General features: G+C 37.3%; 1 protein-coding gene across 2 annotated transcripts in view; it reads left to right on the top strand.

Moving 5' to 3' along the window:
- The window catches only part of TPK1 (thiamin pyrophosphokinase 1), a 335,576-nt gene that overhangs the window by 154,623 nt on the left and 167,121 nt on the right, over positions 1–13,832 (top strand). For both annotated transcript variants that reach the window (XM_045063116.1, XM_045063115.1), the window contains exon 5: positions 8,757–8,829. In XM_045063116.1, the coding sequence (XP_044919051.1) occupies positions 8,757–8,829 (73 nt within the window). The remainder of the gene's footprint in view (positions 1–8,756; positions 8,830–13,832) is intronic.

Genomic DNA, 13,832 nt, shown 5'->3' with positions numbered 1-13,832 from the left:
TTTTCTCTAATTCAATTTTTTTATAGAAAGATTTTACTTATTTATCTGACAGACAGAGATCACAAGTCGACAGAGAGGCAGACAGAGAGGAGGAAGCAGGCTCCCTGTTGAGTAGAGAGCTCGATATGGGGCTCGATCCCAGGATCCTGAGATCACGACCCAAGCCGAAGGCAGAGGACCAACCCACTGAGCCACCCAGGCACCCCTAAGTCCATTTTTTTTTTTTTTTTTTGCAAAGTTTTATGTTTTTCCTCTTGTCATTTCTCTTTTCTCACTGTGTCCTTAATTTTTATTTTAGCCGTGTGATGTGGAGATTTTGTTTGTATTTCCTTTATTATTTTTTTGGTTAGTTTTTTTCCTCTGGGTGTTTTAGTTATCTCTTTTAGTTTGTCTTTTATTTATTAAAATCTTAAAAAAAAAAATCCCATCCTCCGAGATAATCAGCATCAACAGCTTCATCCATTCACTACCATTATTTCCTTTGTGATTATACAAAAATGTTTGAATATGTTTATAGGCATTTTTGCTTGTTTTTATTTTATTGTTTTAAAACACTGTTAATACCAAAACTTATGGGATGCATCTAAAGCTAAATTAAAAGAGAAGTTAATAGTAGTAAATATCTATATTTAAAAAAAAGATCTCGGGGCACCTGGGTGGCTCAGTGGGTTAAGCCTCTGCCTTCAGCTCAGGTCATGATCTCAGGATCCTGGGATCAAGCCCCACATTAGGCTCTCTGCTCGGCAGGGAGCTTGCTCCCTGCATCCCCCCTCCCTCCCCCTGCCTCTCTGCCTCCTTTGATCTCTCTGTCAAATAAATAAATAAAATCTTAAAAAAAATAAAAACCTCAAACAACCTAACATTACACTTCAGAGAACTAGAAAAAGAACAAACTTAACCCAAAGTTAATAGAAGGAATGAAATAAAGATTAGTGCAGAGAGAGAAAAAACAGAGTAAAAGATAGAAAAATCAATGAAAATAAGAGTTGTTTTTTTTTGAAAAGACAAACTAAATTGAAAATCCTTACCCAGACTAACCAGGAATAAAAGAAAGAAGAGTCAAATAAAATCATAAACGAAGGAGACATTATAACCAGTGCCACAGAAATAGAAAAGATCATGAGGGACTATTATGAACAATTGTGTGCCAACAAATTGGAAAACCCAAAGGGAATAAATAAATTCCTAGAAACATACAATAAAGCATACCAAGATTGAGTCAAGGAGAAACAAGAAAGCCTTGGGATGCCTGGGTGGCTCAGTGGGTTAAGCATGTCTTCGGCTCAGGTCATGATCCCAGAGTCCTGGGATTAAACCACATATCTGGCTTTTTGTTCAGCAGGAGCCACCTTCTCCCTCTCCCCACCATTCCCCCTGCTTGTAGTCTCTTTCTTTGTCAAATAAACAAAATCGTTATAAAAAAAAAAAAGGAAGAAAGACTGAACAGATCAATAACAAATAAGATTGAATCAATAATAAAAAAACAATCTAACAGGAAAAGGCCAGAACAGATGGCATCACAGATGAATTTTTTTAAGTTTTTAAGGAAAAATTAATCCAATCCATCTCAATATCTCCCAGAAAATAGAATGAATACTCCCATTGTTTTTTAAAATCAAGCCAGCATTACTCTGATATAAAGCCAGAGATCTGAAAACTATGAAACAGTATCCCTAATGAAAACGTATGCAAAAATCCTCAACAAAATAGCAAAGCTAATTCAAGAGCACGTTAAAAGAATCCGACACCATGACCAAATGGCATTTATCCTTGCTATGTGAGGATGAGTCAACATATCTCATGATACATCATAGTAACAGAATGAAGGATAAAAATCACATTATCATCTCAATAGATGCATAGAAAGCATTTGACAAAATTTAACACCCTTTTGTGATTAAAAACTTAAATTACCTCAACATGATAAAGTCCATATATGGAAAGTCAACAGCTGACATCATTCTTAGTAGTGAAAAACTGAAAAGTTTTCCTCTAATATCTGGAAAAAGACAAGGATTCTCACTCTCATCACTAGTATTCAACGTACTACTAGATACCCTAGCCAGAGCAATTATGCAAGAAAAAGAAATTAAAGGCTTCGAAGTCATAAAGGAAGTAGTAAAATTAGCTCTGTTTGCAGATGGCATGATCTTATATCTCTAAAACCCTAATGATTACACACATAATAAAAACAAAAAAAATCTGTTGGAACAAATGAATTCAGCAAAATTACAGTATACAAAATCAATACACAAAAATCAGCTGCATTTCTACACAAAAACAACAAAGTCTCTGAAAAGGAAACAAGGAAAATGATTCTACTTACAAAATCATCAAAAAAGAATAAAATACTCAGGAATAAACTTAACCTAGGAAGTGAAAGATTAGTACACTGAAAGCTGTGAAATGCTGATGATCTTATATTAACTGTTCTGATAAAAATTAATCAGTACATTTTGGAGGTGATGGGTGTGTTTATGATGTACACTGTGGTCGTAGTTTTATGGGTGTGTCTGTCCTTAGCTCTAAATTTATTAGGTTGTATACGGTAATTAGGTGCAGCTTGTATGTAAAACATTTTTTTAAAAATCTCAAACAAGATAAGAGCATATGCATTTTTCTAGAATTTGCTTTTTTTTTTTTTCACTTAACATGGAATAGACACTGACTGTGGGGCAGTTGTCAAGTCTATGATGAAGTCAACTCATCTTAAAGCTGCCTATTTCCCTGTTAGTGGACATTATATTTAACCTTCCCTGTATTATTAAATATATAGCTTTTTCTTCTTGTTGTTATTGTAAAGATATTCTGTGTACTGTCCTTTGTAGCATCGATTCTCAAGTGGGATTGCTGTAAGCTGTATTCCGTTCATGATCCCAGTGGTCCATGAGTGTGCTTGTTTTTCTTCAGGCTAGCAATACTTGCCCCTAATTTTTGACATGTTCTTGTGTCAGTCAGTATCCTACTATTGCTTTAGTATTTATTTCCTTGACAAGTAATTACTTACCTACCATATTTTCTTGTACTCGGTGCCTTTTATATTTCTTGGGTGACTTTTCCTTGTGTGGTGTGAATAGCCTTTGACAATTTTTTCTGTTGGATTTGTTTCCTTTACCACTTTGGAGTACTGTTTGTATATTAGGGATAGCAGTCTTTATGCATTATATATTTTGCATATATAAAAATATATTTTTACTTTATACTTTTCTTATAAGCACATTGTTACATTTTTATATAGCGCAATAGGATTAGTCATTGTGTGTTTTTTCTCAGAACGTCCCTTTTATCCAAAATTATACAAATATTTAAATAACTTTGGACACCTTTATTACATTTAGAGATGTATTTATGAAGACAATTCAACTAATTATTTCTATATACACAGTCATTTTTCATTATCATATTTTGGATTATTACCCTCTTTTTTGCCCACCTCCCCTAATTTAAGTTGTACAGTTTTGCAGAGAATGTTAGTTCAAATTTTTGATTAATCCCCGCTTTCTTTAGACAGAGTACCATTTTTTGCCTTGTATGTGTGGCCCTACTCTTTTTCAGCAGTGTTCTCAGACATTCTCCTCCTAACCTATTCCTTTAATCAAATCCCATCTTTACTCTATAGCAAGCAGCGCAAATTGTCCTCTTCTGCTTCGCCAATATGTTTCTAAAATAAACAGTTGACCAAATTAACACTGATTACTAAAATCTGCAAGGGAGTCGTGTGGTTGTATAGAGAACTTTCTCCATGACAAAGTCTGGTTCCATTTCATAAATGTGCATACGTGGAAGACTGTAGACTTAGCTGTCCAAGAACAAAGATTAGGCTCCCTGGGTTTGAATTTTGGCTCTAGCTCTTATTAGCCTTGTAACCTCAGGCATGTTACTTAGCTTCTCTAGTAATGACTTTTATTTTAGCCGAAAAGAGCTTAAAATCGTGCTTACTGTGTGCCAGGCATTTTCTAAGTGCTTTACATGGATTAATTCTTAATCTTAAAAACCACTCTAAATTATCTTCATTTTACATGTGAAGAAGTGAGGCTCAGAAAAGTTCAATATTTGGGGCAAGCTAGGAAGTAGTGGTGAGGCGTAATAGGAAGTTTGTGATAAGTGCTTCGTTCCCACTCTTGTCTTGCTCTGCCTTCCTTCTCCTGGCCTTTCTCTTCCCTTTTACCATTTTCCCATCTTGGCCGCTCTCTATTCCCTCCCCCCCCCCTCCGTATTCTTCCCTGCCCCCCCTTTTCCCACCACCGTTCCCCATTCTGCCCCCTCTTGTTCTCATTTCCTCCCCATCCCCACCCACTGCCTTCTCCTCTACCTTGTTACTTTATTGTAGTAGTACCAGCATTTGTGTGCTCGGTGCTCACACATCCTGTTTAGGCATATTTTCTAAATATATCAGCCTCCCTCTTGATTATTATATGCGATGGATCTTTAGCTCACTGATTATCTTGGCTCTTGTTGAACTTTTATTTTGTCATTAGTGAGTGGCAAGAATGGTAAGAGTTAAATGTAAAAATCAAGGGAATCCACACCATTTATTGAGTGTTTGGAGCACCTTTTAGTACCAGCCAATCAGTGCCGTTAGATTGAGGATAGCAAGATGAGGTGTACTGGTCTGATCGATGCCAGCAGTGTACAGAAGTATGGTCAGTGGAGACAGAATTCCTTATACATTTCGTCACTTGATATAAGCGGTCAGTCTCCAAAGAGTTGTGAAACAATCTTCCTGCGTAAACTCTTTATAATGTAACATTGTACCTCTATATCTATGAAGTGTCATCCCCAGTAAGTGCCTCTTCAGAATGCCGGAGTACCATGGCAACCGATGCCTCCAAAATGTGAGCTGGGCTTTTAATTGCTCCGTCCAAAAACACATTTCAGGAAGTTTCCAAAACTACTTTATTGTATGACAAAAAGTTATAATTATTGTAGTCATCTTGGCCTGTGTATCAGGTGTAGATTTGGGATGAACCTACTTAGCAGTAAGTATCCCTGTTCATTTTCTTTCCTTGTTTATTTTTAAGGCATGTATGTTATATAGGAGAAGACTATATTTAAAAAGTTACTAGAAGTTATCTTTTATCTTTTTTTATTTTTTAAGATTTTTATTTATTTATTTGACAGAGATCACAAGTAGGCAGCAAGGCAGGCAGAGAGAGAGAGAAGAGGAAGCAGGCTCCCTGCAGAGCGGACAGCCTGATGTGGGGCTCGATCCCAAGACCCTGGGATCATGACCTGAGCTGAAGGCAGCGGCTTTACCCACAGGCGCCCCAGAAGTTATCTTTTATCAATATGTTTGTTTTCCTATTAATATTTTATATGAAAATATAAGTAAATTTATATGATTACTTTCCTTCATGATTCACAGTATGCGATAAAAAGAGATCTAATTCTGTTTAAAATTATATATCCTAAGGGGGCAGACACTAGTTGCCTGTGTGTATCAGTTTTTATTTTTCATTTTTATTTATTGTCAAAATCAATATGATATTTGGAAACTGGCAAATTGATTCTAGATATCTGAGGGACTAAAATTTGTGGAGCAATATTTAGTCAGTTTTATGAGGAAGTTGGGTGATTCATACTGCACAGAACCAGAGTCCTAAGTTTGAATGGCTGCTTTACATGGTGAAGTAGATTGGATACTAGCTGTCCATACAAAAATCACTTGAGTTCTTGGATCTCCGTTTCTTACAAAGGATAATGAGGATATTGGAGGAATTCCTTTTACCCTGTCCAGCAATGAATGCCTCATCCTCGCCAGCTGCTCCAGAGAATCCCGTGGCCTGGATGGTTGTCAACAACAAGTACTTATTACTCATAGTTGAGGAGGCTGGGAAGTCCACGATCAAGATTGAGTGTGTGATAAGATCCACTCCCTCTGGTTCATAGATGCCTGTCTTCTCACTGTGTCTTGATGTGGTGGAAGGGATAAGAGAGCGGGGTGGTGGTGGTGCGGGGTTCTTTTTCATGGGCACTAATCCCAGTCACAAGAGCGCCACCCTTCTGACTTCGTCAACTCCTAAAGACCTCACCACCTAACAACATCATATTAGGGGTTAAGATTTCAACATACACATTTTAGGGGTACACAAACATTCAGACCCTAGCAAGCAATAATATTCTGAGATCTGTATGAGTTTTGTTCTATGGGTGTTTGAACGTTGTTTGATGGAGGTTTTTTTTTTGTTTTTGTGTTTTTTGCTTTTGATATATATTTTATTCTTTTTATTTTTTTATTTTATTTTTTATTTTTTAATTTTTTTTTCTTAAAGATTGTATTTATTTGACAGAGATCACAAGCAGGCAGAGAAAGGAGGAAGCAGGCTCCCCGAGGAGCAGAGAGCCCGATGCGAGGCTCGATCCCAGGACTCCAGGATCATGACCCGAGCCAAAGGCAGAGGCCTTAACCCACTGAGCCACCCAGGAGCCCCTCTTTTTATTTTTTTAAATTAATATGTAACATATTATTTGCCCCAGGGGTACAGGTCTGTGAATCATCAGGCTTACACATTTCACAGCACTCACCATAGCACACACCTTCCCCAATGTCCATAACCCAGCCACCCTCTCCCTACCCCCCAATTCCAGCAATCCTCAGTTTGTTTTGTGAGATTAAGAGTCTCTTATGGTTTGTCTCCCTCCTGATCCCATCTTGTTTTGATGGAGGCATTTTAACGAAACTTAAAAAAATTCATGAATTTTTGCAACAGGTAAAACAGGAAAGAGCTAATAGTCTATTTTTAGTCCTCATGTGGATAGAGTAAAAAGTATTTACCTTGATAGGTATAAAATGAAATTAGAAGTAATTGATATGTGGCCAGGGATGTTTTGAGGAGAAAAGTTTACAGGAAGATATTGAAACCAGGCAAGTGATTTAAAAACGTAGGTACTTCCCAATTCTGCTTTATTCTGAGATAAACTATGGTCTTTTGTACAGTCTTTTGTACATGGTTGATATTCAATGAATGTCACAGTTTTATTAATTACCAGACATTTCAATAGGTTACTATCATTGGTTAAACCAACCATGAAATCTGAGCACGTCAAGCAGTACAGATCATTATAGTAGAACTTCTTACCATTTGTCCTAGGGATAGAGAGCCCAAAGAAGAGTTGCTCTGACATAGATTAGTTAGATTAGGTTAGACCGAAGAAGTAATACCTCCAGTTAAGGTCAAAATTTGGGGGAAAAAAAAAAAAGTGCCTGAAAGAACAGAGTTAGTTTTGGGTTTTTCATGTTCGTCTTTATTAATTGTATCCTGAGTGAATATATAAGGAGTTCTGAGTCTAGTTTCGTAATACCTCGGTCCCCATTGCTCTTGTTCTTACCCTTTGGCCCTGCAGTGACAGCCAGGCCCATTGTCCTGTGCTTGTAGCTGCACCGTTCATATGGGAAAGAAGAGGAAATATGATTTTTCCCTCTAAATGTATTAAGTGGGTTGTGGCAGCTTCTACCCTCTTGCAAGAGTCTCTGGAAATTCTATGACCCTGAATCCTAACCCCAACCCACCAAGAGCTTCTCTGTCTTGACTTTTCTGACTTAGAGAGGCACCCAAGTTCTGGGGCTTCAACTCTTGACATGTAATACTCAGTGAACTAAAGCTCTAGTCTTCTTTTAGCTAGGGATCTAGTCTATTACATAGCAACATGGCCCTCTTGAGAAGACATATTTGAAGTTTTATTATTCTTTTGAATCAGAATAGTTAACAGGTAAATAAACACCTGCAGAGCCAATTCTCATGGGATGGGAAAAGTAGAATATTTCTGGAGGATGAAGGCACACATTCCCTTCTTTACATAATATATTTTTCAGAGGCTGTGGAGACTAAGGCTTTTTGTAGGAGCACTGAGAAATCCAGGAAATTTTCATTTTCCACACTTAGTTTTAAGTTGGAAGAAATCCTACCAGGTCATGCAAATGTATTATGTAAATAATAGTAAAGGATGGCTTATATACATAGAGTAAGATAGGCTTTCTGGAAGAGTTCTAAAAAAATATAAATGTAGGGAAGAGAAATGAGACAATTATGATGTAATTAGAAGCATTCGTTTGGGGGAGTTCTCTCCCTCTCCCTAGTGATTTGTGTAGTATTTCAAACCTGTCTAGAAGCCTCCTGTTTCTAGAAGTATGCCAACAGTGCATCTAGAAAATGTCTTTGAACTGACTCCTGCTCTGCAGAGAATGAGTAATCCTCCTCCTCACGTGTTCTGTTCAAATTTGTTCAAGTTCTGAGCTTGTGTGAGGCACAATAATGTAAAGGTTTGTATATATGTAGAAAGTAATATGGAAAGGTTTTAGGGTTTTTGAGCTGGGAGTTTATTGTATTTTTTTTTAAAGATTTTATTTATTTGAGAGAGAATGAGACAGAGAGAGAGAGAGAGAAAGAATGAGCAAGGGGGTGGGGGGAAGAGAGAGGGAGAAGCAGACTCCTTGCTGAGCAGGGAGCCTGATGTGGGGCTCGATCCCAGGAGCCCAAGATCATGACCTGAGCTGAAGGCAGACACTTAACTGACTGAGCCAGCCAGCTGCCTCTGAACTGGGAGTTTTTTAAACCAATAATCTTTTTTTTGTTGTTGAAGCAGGATGAACATTGACTGACAGTGTGACTAGTTTCATGTATTAGTTGGGTATGTAGAGTTACTCTTAACCATTCTGTATGGAAACCAAGAGTGTAAGACATCCTCTTGGCACAGTTTTAAAGGTTAACAAACAAGTAGTCTTAATTAGTTGACTTACTTGGAATTCTTTGTTTCAGATTTTTGCCTGAATTCATCAGTGGAGACTTTGATTCTATTAGGCCTGAAGTTAAAGAATATTATGCTGTCAAGGTAAACTATAAACACTTTATATTTAAGATCTCATATATGATTGCCTTTCTTATGTTCTTTCTGGCTTTCTTGGGGTATGTGTATGGATTTAGAAACTTTTTGGTTATTAAAAAAATTTTATATCAATTGTAATACACATTGAAATAGGATGTAGAAAATGACAAGTAGAAACACAGGCTTAGTAATTCTTTCACCATCAGATATTGATTAATACTTAGTCCTTCATGCGTATGTATTTTAAATGAGTTTATATAGGCCTATTTAATAATATACTATTACTGCCTACCTCATTAGTTAATATATATTTTTCAAAAGTCATTTTTAATTTCATTTAATGTATACACTGTATTTAATTTAACCAGTTCCCAGTTGACTTATTTTTAAGTATTGTCTATTGTTTGCATTGTAAACTAATAAATAGACTTGTAAATGAATGTTTATCAAAATGCATAATCATGTGTCCCCAAAATTTGAGAACCAGTTTTTTTCTTTAATTTTAGTTTTCTTAAAACTGTCATTACCCTGTTCTGAATAAAACTATTCATTACAACTTGAAATTAATAATGACATACCACTTATTAGAGTGTTCATTTTATCACTATTGTGCAAACCTCCCAGAGATCCTTACTGCTACAAAGAATGCACATATGATCCAATTAAGAATGATAGAAGACACATAGGAGTGTATTACAGTAATTAATAATTTAAGCTTTTACTGGTTTTAGAGGACAATGCAGAGTTTTTTAGATAAAAATTATAGCTCAGCAATTCAGCCACAACACCATCATCTGTATTCTTCTGAACTGGTATTAGCACATCGCACACTTGTAAAAGAAACTGCAGTTACTGAGATAAAAATTTTAATTCTTTATAAGGCATGGGGATGAGTGAGATAAATCAGAAAGAAGAAAAGGAGTGAAACTTTCATAGGAAGGAAAGGAAGGAGAAAAAGGAAAACGTGATTCTAAATGGTGACACAGAGACACCAAGTGTCTAATGCAGAGGCTGTTATGATTTGGCAATTCTGGGGCTGGCAGTGAATGCAGATCTGGGCATGTTCCCTCTGCCCACCAGCTGATCAGATTCGCCATCAGCAAATGAAGACTGTTCCCAAGTCAGTGTTTGATATTCATGCTCAATTACTTTAACATTGGCATCTTTCCGTTCATTCCCCACAGCCTCACTTCTCATTAACTCCGTACGTCAACGTCTTTGGGTTGGAAAGCCCTCAGCCTTGCTTACAATACAGAGTTTTATAAATTCAAAGATATTAATCCTATTTTCAGAAGCAGAAGAAATAGCAGGAGAGGCAGGAGCAAGCAGACTTAGAAACAAGTTGAAGATCTGGCCGGATGTCTTTTCTCCCCTTCTCTTACATGCTGCCGGCTTGCTAGAGCTGCCGTGTCCGTCTGATCGTTCCTATGCACGGTGGGAAATAACAGAAAATGAGGGGAAGCCAGCTCCTCAATTTCTGAAATCAATGAAATGAGGTCAAGGATAAAGGAAAATTTGGAGTTAACTACAATTTCATGAATTTCTCTTATAACTTCTGCTTCAATTTCTTTAACCTCAAAGCTAATTTTTATGTATTAAGGTATAGTTTTCAAAGTAAGATTAGCTCATCTAATAAATCCTACATTGCGTAGTTATAAATTGATAGAGTGCAATCCAGTTTTTTTCAAGTATCAGTGGGAACTCACAGCTTTGAACTTTTCTGATCTGTTCCCAGAGGGCACCAATGATATATTTTATATAGCTAATGTACCCCGTATAACACATGGTGAGTGTTTAGCTACAGTTTTAATAATGATGCTAATGACAACAAGTTAATGCTGCATCTCACACGATTCATATAAACCATTATCTCCAATTTAGGCAGTCTTCAGGCTGCTCTTTTACAAATGAAAGAAGGTTATCTCTGCTTTCAAATACTTTTTTTTTTCCCTTCTACCTGCTCTGGGTTTTCAGTGAAGCTGAAGCTGGGACTGTAGTGAAGAAAGTAAAATAAAGAAGGAATTTAAAATGCTAAGTTTCTTAAAATTATAAAGTGGATGTTGCAGCCAAGATTTATTCACATAGTTTTTTCCCCAGTAGTCTTTGACTTAAAGAAAAACCCCAAACTTGCATGATCATATAAAACTCTATTTCTTTTTAAATTAAATTAAATTTTTTTATTTTTAAGATTTTACTTATTGAGAGAGAGAGAGAGTGCATGAGCTTGAGCATGGGGAGGGGCAGAGGGAGAGAGAAAGGAACAAGGAGATTCCTCATGGGCTCAATCCCAGGACCCCGAGATCATGACCTCAGCTAAGTCAGATGCTTAACCCACTGAGCCACCCAGCACTCCTGACTATACAAAACTTTAAATTGGTTTGCCTGCCTAATTTCTGAGAACACTTATATATAGAGTATTAGAGTATTTGATTCGCTGGCTTTTAAACAGAATATTTTATATCCCAGATCTTGCCATCTGCATTAGTTATCTATTGTTGTGGAATAAATTATACTAAATTTTAGCTGTTTGAAATGGCAAACAATTTTTATCTCACACGCTTTCTCCAGGTAAGGGATATGAAGTCAATTAACTAGGTGCTTCTGGCTCGAGGTTTCTCCTGAGGTTATATAGTGTAGCTGTGTTTTTCGGTCATCTCAGGGCTGCACTGCAGCTACAGAATTCTCTTCTAAGATGGATCATGTCATTGCCAGTTGGTCTCTCTGGCTGTTATTTCTCAGTGGTTAGTGACTGGAAGCATCAGTTCTATGCCATTGGGCTGCTCTCAACATGGCCGCTTGCTGTCCAGAGAGGGAGCGGAGAAGTAGCTGTCTTTCTCGTGACCTAATTTCAGCAGTGATACGCCGTCTTAGTATGTCTTCTGGCAGATGCTGCTAGTCACACAGACCAACCCTGGTACAGTGTGGGATCAGACTGCACAAGGTTGTCAATACCAGATGGCAGGAATCCTTGGTAGCATCTTGGAGGCTGGCTACCACACCATCTGACTGACTTTGTTCTGAGTGTTAGGCAGTGAGAAAGATGTTTTAAGGATGTCATAATAGATTCCTAGTCTTTAATTAGTGATATGTAAGGAGGAAGAAGAAAACATTAGCTATTGGTGTTCTTTCTTTGATTCTTTATATGCATAACCTGCTTTTTTTTTGGTTTTAAAGATTTTGTTTATTTATTTGACAGAGATCACAAGTAGGCAGAGAGAGAGAGAAGGGGAAGCAGGCTCCGCGCTGAGCAGAGAGCCCCATGTGGGGCTCGATCCCAGGACCCTGAGATCATGGCCTGAGCCGAAGGCAGAGGCCCAACCCACTGAGCCACCCAGGCGCCCCATATGCATAACCTGCTTTAAGCAACCCAACCACTAATCTTTTTGTTCATAGGTCTTAATTATTTATTCCTTTGGGTTTTAGACATGTAGGGGAGAGTTAAGTCCACCACTTAATTCCTTAGGTCCATAAAAATGCATATGCTATGCCTTTCTTAATTTACTCCATAAAGCTTTCCTTTTCAGATTGAGCTGAAAGATATCTGCGTTTCTTCTTTTGCCCCTGTGTCTCAGTTCTTCCCTGTGTGGCTCATGATACTAGCTCTGAATGAAGAATGTTTCTTATAGATTTTCCCCTGATATTTTTATTTGTTTATGTATTATTTTCTGAGTCACTATTCCTTGATTCAAGTCAAGGATCAGCTATTTCAGCCTTCTTAATTACCCAGTCTAAATTACCCACATTTATTTTAGTTTTCTGAGAACTTTTTAAAAAAAATTTATTTATTTATTTGACAGAGATCACAAGTAGGCAGAGAGGCGGGCAGAAAGAGAGAAAGAGAGGAGGAAGCAGGCTCCCTGCTAAGCAGAGAGCCTGATGCAGGGTTCGATCCCAGGACCCTGGATCTTGACCTGAGCTGAAGGCAGAGGCTTTAACCTACTGAGCCACCCAGGGGCCCTACCTGAGAACTTTTGAAGAAACTGTTATATCGTGGCTCCTGATATGCTTTGATTGACATGTGGTCTATGGATTCTTGACTAGATGTAGGAGGAGGGGTTTTCAAACATGTTTCCTTTATATTTAGGAGACTAAGGAACTCGTAGCTGTATTTTAAGTGCCTTAAAGAGCCATAAAATAACAAGGTTTTTCCAAAAATGTAGGTGTGTAGGATAGATGAAAATATTTGATAAATGTAATGAAATATATTTGATAAATATAAATATAATCGTGTAAATACAATAATTTAAATACAATACAAAATTAAACAATGTTATATAGCCCAGTTTTCTGATGAAAAAGCTAAGGTCCATAAAGTTTAAATGACTCAAAAGAAAATGGCAGATCTGGTCAGAGACAGCTCTTGGGTCAATATCCATGACTTCTATTAAGAAGAATTTTGAAAGAATAGAAAGATTTAATCTTTCTGTTAAAAAGAACTGAGACTCAGCTGCCACTGCTGTGTGTCAAGACGTTCTATCCGACCTGTTGGGCAAGTCGCTTGCACAGGTATTTAGCATCTCTGGGAATCAATGCCAATGTCACACCAATAGGTTAATAGTCAGTGTGTTAACCAGACAGTGTGCCTTCACATTTCCATCATGCCATTCCCTTCCACCCTCAGTGCTGGGGTGGCAGTAGTTGGGCCAGACTAAGAATGCCCAAACTAATAAGTTATTAAATTAGACAAACGCTGTTTATAGGACATAGGATTGAACCAAGACAGAACATTGAAGAACCAAGGTGATTTGGTAATAGAAAATTAGCAAGGGTGTAGGTAGCCTATGGATGTCTTCCTTTGTGCTACAGATGAGTATTTAGCATTCCAGAAAGTGTTACTATAAACAGAAGGCCTTGTGCTAGACTGTCAGGTGAAAATGACTCTTGTTTTAAGTCAGGAAAAGGACTTTAGATCTAAGTTCTGATTTTTATCTTCTTTGATAAACCTTCCAAGTCGTGGAATAACACAATATGGTGTCACAACAGTGGTCAAAAAATACTACAACATGGTG

The sequence above is a fragment of the Mustela putorius genome, unplaced genomic scaffold (assembly GCF_011764305.1).
Source record: "Mustela putorius furo isolate JIRA1106 unplaced genomic scaffold, ASM1176430v1.1 tig00003845_pilon_pilon_pilon, whole genome shotgun sequence".
Classification (NCBI taxonomy): Eukaryota; Metazoa; Chordata; class Mammalia; order Carnivora; family Mustelidae; genus Mustela; species Mustela putorius.
Note: the sequence above shows the minus strand (reverse complement) of the source record. Positions and strands in the feature narration are given on the sequence as shown.